The 20003-nt window shown below is 42.3% G+C and overlaps 2 protein-coding genes and 3 non-coding genes across 6 annotated transcripts; 4 read left to right on the top strand and 1 right to left on the bottom strand.

The window, feature by feature from the left end:
• Window positions 1-99: 99 nt before the first annotated feature.
• nop58 (NOP58 ribonucleoprotein) lies at window positions 100-17646 on the top strand. Its single transcript, XM_022256126.2, has 14 exons — window positions 100-251; window positions 1878-1954; window positions 2465-2517; window positions 3327-3451; window positions 4336-4472; window positions 5049-5113; window positions 5707-5841; window positions 6242-6387; window positions 7340-7466; window positions 9566-9729; window positions 10198-10332; window positions 12025-12331; window positions 12684-12787; window positions 15237-17646. The coding sequence occupies exons 1-14, from the start codon at window positions 207-209 to the stop codon at window positions 15282-15284; spliced, it is 1668 nt and encodes a 555-aa protein (XP_022111818.2). The 5' UTR covers window positions 100-206; the 3' UTR covers window positions 15285-17646.
• On the top strand, window positions 3864-3962 carry LOC147799739 (small nucleolar RNA SNORD16). The gene has a single exon (XR_015424953.1). It is a non-coding gene; the product is annotated as a small nucleolar RNA SNORD16 (small nucleolar RNA).
• Window positions 4749-4840, top strand: LOC147799738 (small nucleolar RNA SNORD70). Its single transcript, XR_015424955.1, has one exon. It is a non-coding gene; the product is annotated as a small nucleolar RNA SNORD70 (small nucleolar RNA).
• LOC147799737 (small nucleolar RNA SNORD16) lies at window positions 5440-5538 on the top strand. The gene has a single exon (XR_015424952.1). It is a non-coding gene; the product is annotated as a small nucleolar RNA SNORD16 (small nucleolar RNA).
• LOC147799736 (uncharacterized) lies at window positions 16935-19773 on the bottom strand. Of its 2 annotated transcripts, XM_087134588.1 has the most exons (4): window positions 19631-19773; window positions 18669-19339; window positions 18166-18295; window positions 16935-17722 (listed from the first exon to the last, which is right to left on the bottom strand). In XM_087134588.1, the coding sequence occupies exons 2-4, from the start codon at window positions 18816-18818 to the stop codon at window positions 17703-17705; spliced, it is 300 nt and encodes a 99-aa protein (XP_086990714.1). In that variant the 5' UTR covers window positions 18819-19339; window positions 19631-19773; the 3' UTR covers window positions 16935-17702. The 2 variants fall into 2 exon arrangements, with proteins under 2 accessions (XP_086990714.1, XP_086990713.1); XM_087134587.1 differs by lacking the exon at window positions 19631-19773 and having other exon boundaries at window positions 18669-19450.
• Window positions 19774-20003: the final 230 nt, after the last annotated feature.

The following is a 20003-nucleotide window of genomic DNA, read 5'->3' as shown; positions in this document are numbered from 1 at the left end:
GGCTTATTTCAGAAATTTTTTTTTCAATAAAGGCACTGATTTTGCTACCACAAAAACACAACTTTTATGGAAGATGATCTGCATGACCTCACGCATGCTCAGTTTCAATAAGACCGCGTGGTTTTGCGAGAGATGGAGTTTCTCGAGTTCTGCGTATAGTCCTCAACAAAGTACTTCAAAACTGATGTTAACATTCGGGAGACATTATGTTGGTGTTATTTGAATCTCCAGCAGGTTATGCTGTTTTTAAGGTTTGTCTTGTTCAAATAATGTGGAATTTTTCACCTGGCACGCCTGGCGGTTATGTACCCAGCCATGCTGGCACTTGCCTGGCCATGCATGCCATGGCAGCTGGCGTGTTCAACATGTGATTTACTGTGCTCTCCACTGTTCAGTTCCACGATGGACCGTGTATGTCCCGTGAACCAACGAAGCTCCGCGCTTTTTATCACATACGAGAGGACACCAGTGAGCGATCTTGGACCACTCTGTCGTGGTGTTCCTTACTTTAACTTAAGTTTTAGCACCATATTCCTGTACTACTTTTCAATTAGGCCTACAAGCAGTGCTCTCCATGGGCTCTTTTAGCAGGGCGGATCGCCCTGCCAAAATTTTGGACCGCCCCGCTAAAAATTTGCCGCCCTGCTAAAATGTGTGCCGCCCTGCTATTTTTTTGAGCAGTATATTTTTCCCTGAATGTCTACTTTCTCAAGATTTTAATAAAAAACAGGTTTACCGCAATTTGTGGATCGAGTTTGAGTTTATCGACAACGTTTATGGTGTACTGACAATGGTGATCGTTGGCTGCCTACTGTTATGCATAGTCAACCTCGTGTCCTGAAAAACAAAAACCATCGCGTATGTTTTGTACATCGTATTGCGCACATGTGTACATGTACATATAGTGCATGTGACTGGTACCTGCGGCGCAACATTGCTTTGCGGAGTGTGCGCGGGCGCCAGTGGAAGGACCGTGCCATGCCTGAGCAGTCCCCACACTGTGCTCTCATGGAGGGGTTGCTTCATTTTTATAATGTGAGCTGGAAATTGTAAACTTATCTTTGCTTGAACACACATTGTTTCTTTTGTCCTTTTTTATTCAAGGGCGCATTTTGAGGCTTGTTTTTACTCTACCTTTTCACAGTCAACTGATCAATGAGAAAACCGCATGCTCTGCTCATCTCAAGCATGTCTCGAGTCACTAACATGAGGGTCTGCTAAAAATGCTCCTGAAATTAAAATAATTTCGTCATCTAATCTTTGATGAAGAAATTCCTCCTGAAGAATATCTAGCCAATATTTCACGTTGTAACCAGATTTTGGGCCAAATTACAGACAAAAGTGGACTGGAATGCACCACAGAGCATCTGGAATCCAAAATTTTCCAGGGCCCTTAAGCGGGCTTTCTGTGGAAAAATGGGGTGAAACAGCAGCAGGAAAGAGTTCTGTATCTAGACATCATTTCACACCCTATGTACGAACTCTGTGCCATGGGACTGGTCTGCAAAATTCCAAGTCATGCAAGTGTTTCTAAGTAAATGCTATGGTTCAACATTTTCAGTGCAAAATTTGACTTATTTGAAAATCTTATCACCCTTGGAGTGCTAATAAACTACTGAGAACAGTGTATTGTTGCAGGGCGTCTCTTATGAATCTAAGCATGGACCCTTGAAGCATGAAATCAAACCAGAATGACAGCGCATCAGTGTTCTTGCCATCAAGTGTTACGTTATTACTCTTACTGTTATATTTGACAAAATGCCTTTTTTTTAATATGTAGACCTACTCTTATTGTTCAAGGTATCAAATTCTATAAAAAAGATAAGTAATTTGGCAATCGTTAACATTTGAATAATTACTCCTTGTTTTATTTGCAGCTTCTGGATGAGAAGAAGCTGCTTGCCGTCGATAACCTGTACCAGGATTTTGCCAGTCCTGAGGGAGCAAGCAGAATGTGAGTTCAGTCAGTGTTAAGATGTCAAGTGGTAATATTCAGTCCAGTTTTGTTTCTTGTTTGTCATTTTTTGCCAATTTTTGGAGTAATCCTTAGAGATGCAGTTTACCTATCACAAGTCGATTACTGGTCAACCTAGAAATCTGGACAGGGGAATTGAGTTCATGTGAAGTGCTTTATGGTTGACTGGCCACGACTTGACTGCAACATTGGTTGCCTGGGGTGTATTTTTATATATCAGTTCCATTACATGACATGCCGAGTATGCCCAGAATGCTTCATCTTGACATGAACACCTCAGAGATTTTGGAACATTTTGTAGAAATGAAGGTGTATAGGAGCCATTGTTACTTAAACTGGGACTTGATTGCTGACTTTTTGAAGAGTCACAAAGGTTTTTAGCCAGATTAAATGAGGACAGTATAGGGGATTGGAACCCTTTGTAGATAATTATTTCAATATTCAGCAAATCTCTGTTTGACACCTTTGCCTTTTTTAACAAACCTGTAGAGTGAAGCTGAAACAGTTTGAGAAATTTCAAGACACAACAGAAGCCCTTGCAGGTATGTTTCAGGTGTTAAAGGTAAAATGCCAATTTCTGTACAAACCATTTCCATGTGTGGTACAGACCTGGTGCTTTGAGGCACAAAGCTGTTATCCCTTGTGGTATGTTAGAGGTGGGGAATTTCAAAATATGGCAGTCTTCGGGAGCTCTAGGGAGGCTTTATAGGCAAAGACCAAATCATATGCATGTGTCTTCTGTGTGATTTATGATGGCTTGGTAGTGATTGTTGGTCGCAGGGTTTCATTTCGTTCTTGTTGGATTATTTTCCCATTCTGAATGTCTTTGGACACATCGATCTCCCTCACAGAAGTGCACATTGGAAGTAATCAATGACACAAGAGAAGCTAAGCGTAGTTGTCAGTGATGATGCAATGTAGTCTGATTTCATTGATGCCACACACATCGTCACTACCTCATCTGAGACAACTCTGAACGCGCACCCGTAGATGCTGACGACCTTGCTTAAAATTCTTTGTCTGTTGAGTGCATAGCGCAGAGACAAAGCTAACTTGCAATCTTGTCAGACGCAGACCTTGTGTAAAGGCTTCACTGTCCAGAAGTTTACATCGCTTGAGGGTTTTAAAAGCCCAAAATGGTGAAATATCTCAGTCTTGAAAGGATTTGGGCTATAACCTATTGAAAGTTGGGGTGGCAGAATTGCTGTCTGGAAAATTCCAAGTATGCTCTCTGAAAAATGCAAACACCCAGAAGACATCTTGCTAATTCCTAGGGTTTGTGCTTTGTACTGTGAAGAAATAGAGAATTTCCTGCCTAGAAAAGTCTCACTCTAGTTGTTTATGCTTTCAGCTGCAACTGCCGCCGTGGAAGGCAAACTCAACAAGGGCTTGAAGAAAATCCTCAAGAAGATCGTTGCGAAAGATGCTCACTCGGAACTTGCAGTAGCTGATGCTAAATTGGGTGGCATCATAAAGGTAATACGGCTGTCACTGTCTAGGTTTACTATCAGGAAGATGTTGGCTGCTGTGTTCTGGAGACCAATTCAGTGACCTGAATTAGAAGCCATTACTGTGGTGTCACCATGCTCATGGGCAGGTGGTACACCTGCGGTACCTTTGACCTTCACCGACAGGGTGTTGTGTCATGTCAGAATGCGTGCGCGCCCCAAGTTGAAGAAGGCTAGTCTCAGGTAACTTTGTAGGTTGCAGAGCACTTTTTTCACCACGATTTTCCGTATCTGTGGCACTTTTGCAGGTGTTTGAATCTACTTCGTAATGGTGGGAAAAAATGCACGAATATCTACTGGCGACCTCTGGAATTTCTGTAGCAAATATGGTGCCGTTGTCGGAGTCATTCAGTCACCAGTGTTGGGCTGGAGGCACTCAGTGCTGTGATGAGTTAATTTGCGCCCGATAGCAAGGCTGGTGACAGACGCCTACTGTCAAATAAGCCACCTTGCCTATGTGACGACGACAGCTCTGAGCACTTTTCTCTGGTCCCGGTTTGTGGCTAGATTCATGAAAAATGTCCGATATGAGATTTGGTGTCGAACTTTAAAATATTTTAACCAAAGTGTCAACCCTTGTTTCTCATGTATCAACTGGGCAGTGCATGTATGTAGATTAAAACTTTCACCCCTGCTTGACTTCAATTGAAATACGTCTCAAGAAAATTGTACCGAAATTTGTTTTCCTAAAACTACCCAAATGTCTATTGATTTCAGTTTTTAAGCCTCCTTAGTTCTCATTTTGAGGAAAGCAAGTGAGACATCATACATACTTTATCACTACAACTTTGCAAAGATTTGGCTATAAAATTGTTCAGTTATTCAGCCCTTGTCTGTCTGTCTTGTTTGCAGGAAAAGCTCGATCTAACATGTGTTCACAACTCGGCCATTGCCGAGCTCATGCGAGGCATTCGGTCACAGTTCAGCAGTCTGGTGCCTGGACTCCCTGAGAGGGAGCTGACAGCAATGACACTGGGGCTGGCTCACAGGTTGGTAGTGTCTCCCTTCTGAATGAAGTTCAGGATCTACTTGACTTATTGCTGTGACTAAAGATTTATACGTGGAGAAAAAAATGTTTCAGTTTGTAGTCATCCGATTTTCTGAATGCAAACCAGGTTGACTGTGGTCATTAATTGTTTATCTAACAATATGTAAATACGGATGTATGTGCATGCATACACGGTTGGTGACCCCTGGGTCACAGAGGCTATGTTATAGATCCATTTGGAAGAGGCAGGACAGTGAATTGTACGTGTGCAAGCATTGTATGGGCTGTCAATGATGTATATGTATTCAGTAACAGATTAAAATGTGAAGATTGAAAAACATTCGTCACTACCTCTGAGACGGCCCGTCTAGGTCATTTTTGATTTACAAATCACAAACATTTTCCACAACATAACGTAAACATTATTGTAATGTTAGATGTACAGACCATGACCTGTTTAAGTTGCCGAACCGACCAAGTCAGTACAAATCGGTTATGTTCAGTCTCCCATGGAATTCCCATGGAATTTGTTGCGCTGTTTAGAATGTGACCTGTTGTCTTCTGTTTTCATTCACAGTCTGTCTAGATACAAGCTCAAGTTCAGCCCGGACAAAGTGGACACCATGATTGTTCAGGCAATTTGTAAGTTCACCGGCAGGATTTACCCCAATACGTTTCCGAGTTTTCTTGCTCTTGCATGTGGTGGAACAGCCTAACTGCATTAGTATGCTCTTTGACATTGACTGTGATATCTGTATGCACAGTTTTGCAGCTGTTTCCTTTTTTATTCTGCATTTAACACAGTTTATGAATATTCATTATATTAGGGGACAAATAAAATTTGCTTTTTGGGAAGTAGTTCAGTCTTTTGCAAGATGTGTTGTTTTTGCTGGGTTTTTTTTATTTTTCAATTTTTTTTTTAAATTTTTCAAGTTTACTTTGCATTCTGCATGGAAGTAGTGCTCAGGTGCCATGATGAGTTAATTTGCGCCTGATAGCAAGGCTGGTGACAGACGCCTACTGTCAAACAAGCCGCCCTGCCGATGTGACGATCACAGCTCTGAGCAGTAGCATTGCCTTCATGCGGACCATCAGAAGATTGCCAAGAAGCAGTCATGCTATTACAGTCATGCAAGGGACTTCTGTCTGAATTTCGTTCAGAGCATAGAAAACATTGGAAATACTGCATGAATGTTGTTTTGAATTTATTAAATTATAATGGTGTTCCGTGACAGCCCTTTTAGACGATCTCGACAAGGAACTGAATAACTACATCATGAGATGTCGGGAGTGGTATGGCTGGCACTTTCCTGAACTGGGGAAAATTATCAGCGACAATCTGGCCTTTGCAAAGGTTGTCAAATTCATGGGTAAGTCTTCAGTCTCATCTCAACTGTGTGCTCTCTCAACAATTGCTAAAACTGTACAGCTAAAGTCACTTAGTTGAGAAAATTGTGAACATTTACAAGCAAGAGACAGCGTGAAATTTATTTTATGTAGCCATGTTTGCATGGCTGCCGCCCTACGTAAAAAAAAACCACCACAGTGCTTGCCAGTCACCACGAGATCCAACAGTGGTATTGTTCAGTGGGATCATCTCTCATTGTTATAACATGGGCGGGGGTATTTTGGCAGCTGTTGATTTCCAAGGGGGAACCAGATTTTGCATTTTTCACAATATGCTGCGTCTGGAAGGGTGTGGGTTACGTTTGTTATTGATATCAGGCTTTGAAAGGAATATTTAATATTTTCATATGTTTGTTTCTGTAGGTGACCGAACCAAAGCAGCCAGTTTAGACTTCTCGGAACTCCTCCCTGAAGATCTGGAAGAGCAGGTCAAACTTGCAGCTGAGATCTCAATGGGAACAGAAATATCCGACGACGACTTTCAGAATATTCTCTATCTTTGCGAACAGGTGATCCATGTTGTAGCCTGACATTTTTTTGTTCACTGCCATGATCGTTTGAATGCTCGCTCACTGTCACTAGAGACTTTAAAATTGGCATGGAGAAATGTGGTTTGAAGAGAAATTTTGCTGAAGTGATGACATAGGAATTGCCGGCTGAAAAACTATGACGACCGTATCAATCCAACCCTGATCAGCAGTGAACTTTTCAAACCATTGACTGGTCCCGCACTGCTTCATCCAAAGTCCTCTGATGTGACTAGTGCCACATTCTTTGTATTTCAAATGGTTTCACCATGTCAGTGTTAACTCTTGGGGAAAAAGTGAAGAGACAAACCTGTTCAAAGATTTCAAGATCAAGAACTGAAAATTTTGAGACACCTTGAATTTTTCGGCACTTGAAATCAAAGAAACAAACTACTAGCCAAAGATTGTGTGAAGCGCTTGTTTCTTTCAGGAACAAGAGAGGGTGTGCTTTAACATAACAGGTCCTTTAGGTTCGTTGAATGTATGGTTTGTCTGCTCATGCCCAGTGCTCTTAACCCTTTCGCGCCGGTAATTCTTTTGACCGTGACTGCTGGGCTGTGGCATGCCCCGAATGGAGGGCTTTGTCCATCAGCAGGCCCCATTGAACCAGCAGCTGCATGGTGAATAGACTGTATGTGTGGTATGCACTAATCCTCACACAAAGCCGTGGCTGTCAACGGTTCCGGTGCGAAGGGGTTAACGGAGTCTGGTTGGAATGCTTCTTGACAGCATAGGACCACTGTGCTAATGAGGGAGTGTTTCAGGTGTGGGCTGATAATGCCTGTTACTGTCAGGCTGGTTATGTTTGTTAAGCTTATCAGCTAGCCCAGCAGTGTTTGTCTGCCGTAAACTTGAGGTCCCACAGCGGCACTGTAGATCGACGTGCGTTGCCGTCAGAATTGATTTGTTAGTCATTGACTTGGTCGCCTTGCAGGTGATAGAGATAACGGAATACAGAGCTCAACTGTACGACTACCTGAAGAACAGAATGCAGGCCATAGCACCCAACGTGACCACATTGGTCGGTGAACTAGTCGGAGCAAGACTAATAGCACACGCAGGTAAAAATTAACCCCCGCACTAACCACTTGCTGCCGGGTGGTTTGAAAAATGCAGTGCACATAATCCGGACTTTTTCCAGATTTTTCAGTTTTCAAAATTCTTCAAAAATTTATCATATCAATTAATGGACGTTTACACCCACACGAGTTACTGTCTGGTGGCCACTCTAGTCTGACAGACAAAAGCTATTGATGCCAGAGTATTTCAGCCAGGCCTGCAGCCTTGTAAAAAGAGCCCAGATTGTGCGGTGTTATGTAACTTTCTTTTGTTCACGAACCTGGCACAGTGCACTGCTGACCTCTTTTCAATAGGGGCCAGATTAGCATGCCGGTGGTGGAGCACTTTTGTCACCGGTGGTAATCTGCTCGCACTAAATGCCTCAAACAGTGGTAAACTGTTTCAAAACAAGGCTGAATTATCTCCATTATTGAGTGTGAAAAAAATGTTGGTAATGCCCAACAGCCTGGTCTTTTGTTCCGAGTACCGTCTTTTGTTACAAGGCCCAGTTCCCTTCGTCCGATTTCAGAGACCCCGGCTATGCTTATAAACACACGGTGCCCGAAACTTGGCTCCCCAGCAGGAAGTGGTCAATAGTGTCCAGTTTCTATTTGATTTGTGCTTTGTGTGCCAGTGATAATCATTGCCATGGTGTGTTGCTCTGTTTGGCAGAGATCATGCCATTACTGCAAGCGACTCTTTTAACTACACTCGCGTGGAGACGTTCATTTATTACTTAAACTTAAGTACTTGTTTATTTCCTTAACCCTAACTTTCCCCAACCACACAGAATTAAACAGTAGTAAAGTGTTTAATTCTGTGGGGATAGGTCTGGTAGGCCCATAACAGCTGGCTTTTGCATTGGGTTTGGCATACCTCAGAAAAACAAAGTCCAACAGCCTCTGTGCATAAAGTCCCGTACGGGTGTTGAACTTTGTGTGAATGGGGAAGGTTAGAGCCGGCAACCCTTGGGGTATTAGGGTTAAGTTGTACCTGTACTGTGCCTTTGATCAGTTCTATTGAGACGGTGCATTATTAATTTTCAATTATTATTAAGTATTATTTGTCAGTGACTTTTTAAGAGATAGAGATTGTGTTAGAGTACAAGAATTTCCAACATGGCTGCCTCGCTTGTACCATGTAATAGAATTGTTGTTGAGCGGGAGAGTTTTGAAATTCCTGTCATTGAAGTTGAAAGAGGATGAGTTGATATGCTACACTACTTGTGGTTAGAGGGGGGAAGGGGCGAAAGGTGAAAAGTAAGGCGTACATACGCAGAGCAATAATATACACAGAATTGTCATGACGCATGAACTGTCCCTCCCAACCACGTGGATCTTACCAATACTAGCATCACCAGGCAAAGGGTAATATGGAAATTCATACAAAGGGGAGGTGCCACGCACACGGGAAGGGGGTCGGAAATGTCAGCATTTTGTGTGTACATACCTAATGGAAGGCCTCTCGTGAGTCTTTCTCGTCAATTTTTTATTTGAAGTGATAAAGTTGCACTTTGGGTGTCCCATGACTTTCATTACTTGCAGAGAGCCAGTGTTGTGGGTCCTGAAGTTCAAACCTGTAGAGACTAGCCTGGTTTTTTAGGAGCATAGTTCATTGCATTATTAGTGCTGGAGTGATGTAGGATGTGGTAGGAGAGATCTGTCACTGCTGAAGTGATGACCAAGGAAAAGCCGTCTGACAGCTCTGACGACTGTATCAATCCAACCCTGATCATCAGTGTCAAATTTCAACCTGCCTCAAGATTTTTTTTAAAATAGATAAGTACCAGGGGGTGTGAACCACCGTGTGTGCCATGCGCACTAGTGAAAGGAGTCCACAAGTCAGCATTTTGTGCGATGTGCTTTATGAACGGTCCCTAATGAGTCTGAGGATGAGAATGCTGTGGTGCTTTGAGACTCGGGCCGTGTCCGAAACGGGCTTCCAGAGCTATGGCTAGGTCTGTTGTCTACACGTCTCCACACATTTCCAATGGAGCGAAGACCTAGACCTAGCTCTAGAATCAGATTCGGATGCAGCCTCAAAATTAAATGCATCAGTGGCAGGTGCACTTCTATCTTCGCCATTTTGTTTTTGGATGCAGGGTCGTTGATGAATCTAGCCAAGCATCCCTCCTCCACAGTGCAAATCCTTGGGGCTGAGAAGGCCTTATTTAGGGCTCTCAAAACAAAGAAGGACACGCCCAAATATGGTTTAATCTATCACGCCTCATTGGTCGGACAGACAAACCCCAAGAACAAGGGCAAGGTATGGCCACTGAGCAATTCTTAAAAGTTATAAGCTATAAGATAAAAAGAAAGGAGTGCTTTTTATATGTCAGAAATGTTTGTCTATAGGCACCTAATCGGTCAAAACCATCTTATTTTGAAAAAGCATTGTTGGGTAACTGATGTTCAGTGTCTGTCATGAATGTTTCAAAAATTGTAAGCAAGAGCTTAAACTGCAAGTTGCATCAAGCCACATAGGCTGTTTAACAGTTCATAGTGGAAAGAACAGTGGGCAAATTTGTGGAAGCTTTCTAACCCTACAATTTTTGCCAAGTAAACAAATTTTATACAGCAGTAAGACATCAGTAGTGTTCCCATTGACCGTTGATCAGTGTTTGGCATGTAAATTGGCCAGGCAGCCCTTTTCTCCCCCATTATCAGTGCATTTGGTACAGGTCAAGTTTAACAACCCTCTGTTGGTGATGTCCTTCCTCACGTCTTCTTGCAGTTGTCTCGTATGCTGGCTGCCAAGACATCCCTGGCGATCCGCGTGGACGCCTTGGGTGAGGACAACGATATGGAGATCGGTATTCAGAGCAGAGCCAAGGTTGAGGCCAGGCTGAGGCAGCTGGAGGAAGGAGCAGTAAGTCGGGCAATCTCTGAATTTACATGGCTGCGGCCTGAAATTATGAACAAGTCTATGCTTGTGGCTGCAGCCAGGCCCCATAGGGTTGTGTGTAATCTCAAGCCATAGCTAAGTGAATTGGACGCGGCCTTTCAGCCCGATTGCATGGGCAATTTTGAATGTTTAGAACAGTGCCCATTTCAATATACTCAACCCCTCCCTCAAGATGCCAAAGTGTTTTCAGGCATTAAGTCAAAGTAAAATGTTGCAGGGTAAGTGCATCTAGACACATCACCGCCCATACCCTTCCAGGCACAAGTATGGTTTGCATCCTAGCTTGGTTGCCACTGCAATAATGGCACACAATCTGCCCGCGTGATTAGTTTTTGTGACGATTGATGCTCAGTGGTTCAGCATCAGACAACATTGGAATAGAACATTTCAGCTCCCCTTTCATACTTCACTATCCCAAGTGGCACTGCACTGCTGACATGATGACTGAGGAATTGCCGTCTGAAAACTCTCATCAGCGCTGCTCTTCAAAAGTTTATCGAGTCCACTGCATTTCTTCTATTTGTAATGTTTCAAAGGAGTGTGTGGAAGCTTGAAGCTTCACTTCTCTCTGTGCAGCAATACACAGGCATGCACCTTTTCCTCAGATCAGCTGATTTCCTCGTTTGCGACTTCACATTCATGCCATTGAAAATTGAAAAACACTGTACAAAGTCTTGTGAAGATTGGAATTTTGTCGTATTCGTTTAAAGTCCAAGTTGCATGTCTGCATACATGAACTCATTTCAAAATAATAAAAATATAACTTTAATGATATGAAAATATTTTTGTAGTGTGTTTGTTGAGGTCATTTGGATCTTGAAGTCAGCTGAAATTATGATAGACCAAAATTTCTAGGTCATTTGACAAAGATTCTTCCATTATTAAACCCAGGGTAAAGGCACTCTCATCTTAAAGTGTTTTCCAGTGGTAAGGTGTAGCTTAACCCCTTCTCACCGGGAAGCGGTAAGAGCCGCTGTTAAAATTGAGATCCCTCAGCCCGCTTTTCAGCTATTATTCTCGGCCGCGCTCAAGCGAACACGGTGAAAGAAGGCATACCCTGGCTCTTGTATAGATGGTAATTGAATTTGTGTGTTGCCAAGAAATGAAAGGGCTGAATTTCCATCATAATCACCAGCTTCACAATAGTCCCTACTTTGAAAAGGCAACGGGAATGTGGAAGCGTGAGTAGAGCTGCATGCCACCGAACAATGAGCCTTTTCGCTGTGTAAATCAAAGCGTGCAGAGCACGCAGGGCCACAAACCGAGACTTTGCGGTTTGACAGGTGGCATTCGTGGTCAAGCGAGGCTGAAATTCTCGGAGTCGGCTTTCAGAAAAAAGTCCCGATGTCAAGGGGTTAAGTATGACTTTTCTAGATACTTCAAAATCTACTGGGAGATTGGGGAGGAATTTGTAGGATAGGGGAAGATAGAACCATATTTTCTTTTAAACACCGTTTCAAGTTTGGCTCAGGATTCCTAAGTTCTGCTGAAGTATACAGAGACTAATTTTAATTCAGTGGACCCATGGGTGATCTTGGCCAGTAATGCAAGGAAGGTAGACCGTACGTGTGCGATTGCTTTACAACCGAAAGCATCAAGTTTTGGGGCCATCTAGCTGATGTCTTGATGTATGTTGATGTATGTTTTTTCCCCTAGATGCATCGCATCAGTGGGACAGGCAAGGCCAAAGCCCGTACAGACAAGTACCACCATAAGAGCGAGATCCGCACCTACAACCCTGCTCAGGACTCCACCCTGCCCTCGGTGCCAAAGAAGAGGAAGCTGGACGATGACGAAGAAGGAGACAGCAAAGCTCAGGTGGCAGTAGCGGTGAAGAGAGTGAAGATGGAGCCTCTAGAAGAGAGAGAGACGGAAACGCCAGAGAAGAAAAAGAAGAAGAAAAAGAAGAAGGCTGTCAAGGAAGAAGTAGATACCTCAATAGTCAAGGTGGAGGCGACAGAAGGTAATATATTCAGGTCCCTGTTGCGCTGACTTTGGAGAGGATAGAGATCTTCTCCTCTCAGTGGCTGAAATGATGTAGGAAAGAATCGCTGTCTGAAATCTGTGAGGACAACGTAAACACTGATCAGCTCTGTTCCCTAGCAACACCTCATCCCACTTTTGCAGTCTCAAGCAGGAGGAGGTTGGGTGGCAAAGTGCAGTGAGGGCCACTCTCAGAGTGACAATTGAGTTAAATAAAAGGTTAAAGTGATCAATATGCCCACAGTTAGTTTCACAATGTTGATCGAAAACTAACTGCTGATTTTAAGTCTTGTAACATCGTCTTTTCGGATTTTACTCCCATTTCTTTTTAGAACCAGAAGAAAGGACCCTGTCGGAAAAGAAAAAAAAGAAGAAAAAGAAGATAAAATCTGAAGGGGGCACCGAAGCGGACACAACACTCACAGAACCTGAAACGGTAAGTTTAATTGCTTGTATTACTATGAACTCATGGGAACCAGTGTTTATGTTGGTTTGTGCACGTGTAGGGCGGAGCGTGCTCAGTCAATTTTCATTTGAATGTGCACAAAGTGGCAACAACTCGTTTGTTACATGGAGACAGTTGGTGGGTGAAATCTTGGTTTGATAACTCGAAGCTTGAAGTTGGGCTCGACCCATAAGGGAACGAGTCCTTACTCCCTGCAGGGCTGACATTTTCAGTCTGCTTTATCATCTCCATTTCAGACTAGAATTTTGGTTAGTAAGTTTGTTCAGTTTGAGATCTCATGACACTCTGACCTCCAAGTTTTCATTAGTCAGGTGAAAATGGGCATTGGTAATTGCTTTCCTAATGAGAATATAAAGGAGTATTTTTGAGGTCCGAGGTGAGCATTTTAGCAACGCAGTCTCTCAAATTTCAATCCCTGAAGCTGCTACAAGTGACATTCAGGTGTCATCTTAGTTGTGTGCCATGATGTATCGTTCGCTCGTTAAATCAATGCAGTGAGAGACTGCCCTTGTCATTAAGTGCAGTTCATTAGATTATCATTAGTGCTGGAGTGATGTAGGATGTGGCGGGAGAGATCTGTCACTGCTGAAGTGATGACCAAGGAAAAGCCGTCTGACAGCTCTGACGACTGTATCAATCCAACCCTGATCATCAGTGTCAAATTTCAACCTGCCTCAAGATTTTGAAGACTACCCTTTGTTTTGTTTTTTCTGCCCCCTCACTTTGAAACCAAAAAATGAGTTTGAAAAAATATGAAGAAAAATCACTCCATGCTTCAACAAGCATAGTCGTGGAAAGTGGGCCCTGTTCTGGATGTGTGAAAATTGGGACGGAATGCTTGAGCACCCAACTATTGGTGTTGGGAACTGGTTACTCAACCCCAACCAACCATTCCAAGTCCTCCAAAATCTTCCTTGCAGAAGAGTAGGACTTGAAAGACTTCGGCTGTGCGGCAAAGAAAGGTGTGGTTCATGTCAAAGGATGCAAGGTCAAGGTCTTTGTTCTCAGGCATGCATAAATTAAGGCCAAGATTGTAAATCATCCACACTACTCCAGGAGATCATTTGCACATCCTGAATGTATTGACAGGAGTTGCCGGTGGATTTTGAAGGATTGGGTCTGTTTTCAAGAAATAATGGAAGATTTGGGAGGATAAAGACGGTATCAAATTTTTCAATAGGGGCAGCTTGGGGATGTCGGAGAGACTGAGGTTTCATCCTAGCAAAAGGCCTTGGGAGTTGGGATAAATAACATCTCAGAAAATAAAAGGAGTAAATTTTAAAAGGTTTAAAAAAGGTTTTAAGGAAAAGAAAGGGGGAAATCTCTGTGTTGTGCTTTAACACATTTTAAAATTTTGTGAGCAAAGATTGTTGATCAATTTTTGGGGTTTGGCAGAATTGAAGATTTGAATTTTTGGGGGTTTCTTAACCGAGCACCCAGGAATTCAACAGCGTGCCGGGTTCTCTCACCAACCATAAATGCTCAACACCAGGTCCTGTGTTATGGGTCGTTATCCAGTTAATCCCTATAAGCAGGATTTACAAGATTACTGGAATTTAGCCTGACTTCTTACACAGGCTATGCAGCCATCTTCCCAGTCAGTGCCTTAGTTGTGGGGAATATGCACAAAGAGCCTACTCATGTGTATCCCTATGGTATTTAAAAAAAACACTGACCAGAAAGATGGCTGCCCTGCCTAACCTCTATAATCCTTTCCAAGGCATGTCGGGTTTGACTGTTCAGAACGTCCCCATTTCATTATTGGGTGACAACCTTTTAAGTTGGTGAGGTGACTTTGATCTGCTGCCAAATATTTCCAATTGGTTGAAGGACCATTCACTTGACAAAGGTCTTGCTGTTCTGGAAATGTGTCTGACACCACTCACTACCTTGTTGCTTATTTTGAGAGTAATATTTTCTTGGCTTAGTCATTACAGCAACATATATGCATTGCCTTACATCAGTGAGCCAAACAAAGACTGTAAATAAATCCCAAGGATCAATATCATACAGTGGGCATTACCCCGATTAGAGTCTGGATCTGTCCACCCATGGAAGCCGGAGAAAGCAATCTGATTCAATTGAATCACGTCGTGGAAGACTTGACAAAGAACAGGGGTCACTGTGCGTGGTGGTGCTCATTTATAGGCAGTGTGGGAACCAGGTGCCCGTTTGAAGTAAAACACTGGCATCCTGGTTCCTTCAAAAGAAACCTAACCCTAAATTTCACAGAAAATCCCAGGTACATAATGCAAATTGCTATTCAAATGCTTACAACCAACCTCTAGCTAGTACACACACCAAATGCGCCGTGCGTTTCATGTTTCCTGGTTTATAAAGTGGCTGACCTTTGCTGTAGTTTTGTAGTTTTGGCGTTTCCTGAATCACACTCTCTTTGTTTCCATTTTTTACTTCCCAGCCAAGCACAGAGAAGAAGAAGAAAAAGAAGAAAAAGGGGAAGGAGTGAGCCCCACCGCATTTCCTCCTCATTTTTCTTTTCCTCCCTTGTAATTTTTCTGTAAAATGTCTGGAGTTTCTGTAAAAAGGAATGTTCAATACCCATTTGTAGTCAACAGCTTGAACAGCCAAAATTGGTTGTTTGCCGCGGCCAGTATTTCAGTTCTGACAGAGATACAGACGGTTCTTAGGAACGCGGGTCTCACAAATCATCTCCAGCCTCCCTGCCTCAGGCAGCATTTTGTCCTATGCATGCTTAGGTCTTGAGAAACCCCAAACTTGATGGATGTGCTGCAGAAGGCCACTTAAATTTTTCATTTTTATTAAACAAATTCTTTAGTAAAAGTTTTTGCTTTCCACTTCTTGTATTAAATGTCATTCCCTTGCTTCTCCAGTGTCGAAACTTTTCTTTTTGGGGGTTCTAAATGAGGACCACAGTCCTCAATATCAAACTTTGTGTATTAGTTTTTCCAGTGACCAGTATGGACGCATAGTAAAGCTCCATTAGATTTGCATTTTTGACAAATAAAATTCTTTATTGTCTCATGCATTTTGTAAAGACCTCCCTTCACAAGTTGTTGTTTATTTCATCTAAACTGTAATTGCATTTCTTTTGAACTTGTGCCTTTTAAACTCAACCACCAATTCCTCTACAATCCATTTCAGTTTTTCCCCTAAACTGATGAAATAAATACAGCCGTTAAATAGCCCCTCCTGCATCCTATTATTGAAAGATTTTTAATAAAGGAAACCTCTTCAAAAAATATAAATGCGATGTGGATTTATACTGGCACCTGAAGTTCCTCAAGCAGTTCTGTTGACTCACCAGACTGGGCAAAGTTTTTTTTTTACTTTTGTACATAATCAGATGTATTTTCCCCCGTTTGGCAGTGACTTGAACGAGAATGTTATGAGGACCAGTTAAGATTGTTCTTATTTCTTCCATTCTTGTAATGCCTTGAAATCGGGCACAGTTCAGTTATAAGTTCCATTTGGACACCATGATGACCTCTGGCACAATTTCTGATTTGGCTTGATTTGTTCCATTCAAGCTTCATCCATGTGCATGTACATGCATTTTAGACGTGCCTATTCTCCTCTGAACATAGTACATTGATTGAAAAGTTCATGTAAATGGTGTAACAACACAGAGCTGCGAGCAGTTTGAAAAGTGTCCCTCAAAAGGACAAACAGTTATTCGGGGGTGTGTTTTATGAAAGAACTTTTGATGATGCGTACCATGCTCCACTGCCTTCGTACATGTACATGTTCTAGGAACAGGATTCCATGCTGACCTTTTGACGTTCTTGTTCTAATGCAGCCTATTATTCTCTCTATTTTTGGAAACCTTGGGAGATGCAACTTCAACTTGTAAACAACCCCGTATCCCCCTCCCCTGCAGATCCACCTGCGCTTTGTTGTACAGTAATGAAGAATGGACTTACCACAAATAAGAGACACTTTAACCCTGACGGTCCCAAATCCTCCAATTTCAGTATGAGTTACATACACCGAAGGGTGTCGAGGTTGAATTAAATCATTACACTATCGATACATGAGTGCATCGCTCAACATTGGTTGCATTTTAAAACAGTGTACATGTACTTTGCCCATTTGCAAAATTTTGGACATTGTGGCAGACATTCCTAACCATAACCAGTTTTAGTAATCATTACACAGTGTTTTTTCATGCTCTTCACATATTTGTGAGTTCTGGCATATCTGTCGAAGTGATCGTCTAGAGTTACCTGATATTTTTCCATTGTGCGAGTTGGTTGGGTGTGAGTTGATGTTCACATGAATAGGTTTCTACTTGGCCTGTTGAGTAGAGAGACAATTGTCTCTTAAAACAGCAAGGTTGCCAGAACCAACTTCATTACTTTTCATGTAATAGCTGTATTATAAAAGGACTAGAAGAATGCATGCCAAAAGAATTCAAAAGATTGAGACCCTGGGAAGGTGAGCTCTTGGCAACAGTTGTGGTATCACACTTCTCGTTATATACATGCATAGGTTATGCATCAAGGTAGAATTGGAGAGCAGGGGCTTTGTATCGCCAGGATAGGCTCTAGTAAACTTTTTGTGCATCATTTCAATTAAATTAAAATGACAAAGAAAAGCTCGAAGGCGCCAGTAGTGCATAACCTTTTTTTATAAAAGAGTCCACTTTAGGTTAAATATCCAAACTAGACAGTTGGATGACGACATACAGCAAACCAATTTATATTTTATAAACTAATACATAACCAGTGTATTCAACTGTATTTTACATTTATTCCCAATGTAGCAAGCAAGAAGGTAAAAACAAAATTCTGAGAAGTGATTGCATTTGTATGAAACAAGCACAGAATAAAACACATTTTCTAATGGCATGACCCTGATGTCTTGGCAAGTATGTCCAGAACTGGTCGAGTTGAAGCATTTCTTTTCACGGTGAGACTTTGTTTTCTGCAAAAAGGAGAAAACGGACAGCTTGTCAAGTGCATGTATTTACTATTTGATCCACGGTTGTGGTTGTTCATTTGTATGCATTGTTCATAAGTATGAATTGACATCTTTACTGAAGAAATTTAATGTGAAACAAGATATTCATGAGGCTAATGGGTAAGGAATATTCTCAAACCTGCGTGCGACACCATCATTGGTTGACAACTTGTCTTCGTCAGTGTCAAGTCTGTTAAAACCAATGTTTGAAACAGCCCCCCCCCCACATCTTATGCAAAAGCTTTTAAAATGTCACCACAGACGTACGTGTACTGGTTTGACCATTTGATTTCTTCAAATTGGAGTGCATGTACATTGTAGTTGTTTTTCCCTCGTTTTCAAGCAATATTTTGTTTAATTACACGCGACTAGTTATAAATGAAATAAGATATTCTTTAAACACTTACTTGCACTTATGGCCACAACTATTGCAATGAATGCCCCTAGAATGACGCCACCGACCACCAGACCAAGTAAAAGCCCGTAGAGCTTCCTTTTAGCAATGTTGAAGTATACATTTCTTCCCGGTTCGTAATCCTTGAACAAAGACGATGAAAAGAATGCTAATTCGAGACCGCGGAGACAACAAAATCTTTGAGACTTTATGAATAACGCCTGCAGGTGGACTTGCTCTCCACATCTGAGTATCCTGTGAGGAAGTTGATAGATCCTGAGGGGTTTTAACCCCCCCCAAAAAAAGTAATGAAATAATCTTGCCTTATACTTTTTCCAGTGGATGGAATAAACATTTTCGATATTAATGGATCGAATCAGCCTCACTACTTGGTGTCACTTTACAATCAAGTTCAGACGGCCAACACGAAATACAAGGGAAAGCGTCATTTTCAAGTGAACAAAAAAAATGTACATCGACAGAATAAGATTAAAAATTGGGAAATGATTGTCTCACCGGCGGTCGTAACTCCGGTTCCATCTCGTACCTGGAGGCAGCATGCAGGGAGGGATTGTACGGGTGTATTCTGACCGAGTCCGGTGTCTTCCCTTTCAAACTCGCTAAATCCACCGCTCCTTTAGTGACAGTCGGTTTGGCAGCCGTCATGATAGCATTAATGATTTAATCCCCCTCAAATGTGGGTCCAATATTTTGTTGTCCTCCAGAAGAACCGAAATGCTGGCTTAGAATTTTGTGTAACCTCGGAGGGCTACCACTCGTCTACTGTGTCGAGTCAGGGCTTTGAAAGCACCGCAAGGAAGCTACATCGTGTATTTGAACACATTTTTGCGTATTTTGCCACACATTACAATCTCTTCAGCTAAATATCTCTAACGATGACTCGGCTGGTCTCTGGTTTCTCCTCAAACGTGACTGCAAATGTTTACCTCGACGCAAAATATTGGAAATATCTCCACACCCTTGCGTCAATGGTTGCCAACGTCAACGTCAGCGAGAAGCTCTGAAAATGATGGGCGGGATTTGTAATGCTTTGTGAATAAATTCCCCGAGGTCCAGATACTCGTCATGCGTTTGGTAGCATTTTGTCGTCTGCTTTACCCCGCTTGTTACTGCTACATATCCAGAGAATAAGGCCTTCGTAGTTCAGTGCAGATGTCGAGCCGACCCTGTGACATTAACCAAAGAGGAATGAGCCTATTCCCTGCAATAGCAATGCAGGTCGTACTCGATAATCGCACAAAGACTCAAACAAAAAGCCCACAGAAATCCGGCCTTGACGCAAACGCATTGGCTTTTTAACGTACACGCTGCTAAGGCAACCTTCGACTACTAGTATCAGAGAGCCTGCATGCGGTTATTCATTAGCACCTGTAACTGTGCATTTTTTTTCTGTATAAACACCATCTGTTCATGGTTCATTAATGTGATAATGCACTTCGGAATCAGAGTAGACTTACCTTTCCGACCGATCAGAATGGGAGGACAGCTAGTAGAGAAAGCGGGTTGCTGAAAGTTACACGTCGATCTGCTTCCTCAGAAAACTATTTTGAAATTTTCAGTCACGCCTGCTTGGTAGTCCTATCACAATCATAACTACAAGAAAGTCGTGCAATGTAGGCTGCGGTGTTAGTACTGGTATCCAATTAGCTGAAAGGGGCCAGTTATAGACATGTTGCCTGTTTTTTGCAATTTAAAAGTGCCAGATTATCAGAAACCGCACTTACCACTTTTGTGAGGTTTCTTTGCGGGTGAAACAAATTTGACAGTCGTTCAGATAACAATATTTCGCCGGACTCAAGAACAGGATTATAATATGGATCAAATCACGAT

Source organism: Acanthaster planci, linkage group LG03 (assembly GCF_054643075.1).
Source record: "Acanthaster planci isolate LZ-2023a linkage group LG03, COTS_SCS, whole genome shotgun sequence".
Taxonomy (NCBI): Eukaryota; Metazoa; Echinodermata; class Asteroidea; order Valvatida; family Acanthasteridae; genus Acanthaster; species Acanthaster planci.
The sequence above is the reverse complement of the archived record's forward strand: the minus strand, read 5'-3'. Positions and strand labels throughout refer to the sequence as shown.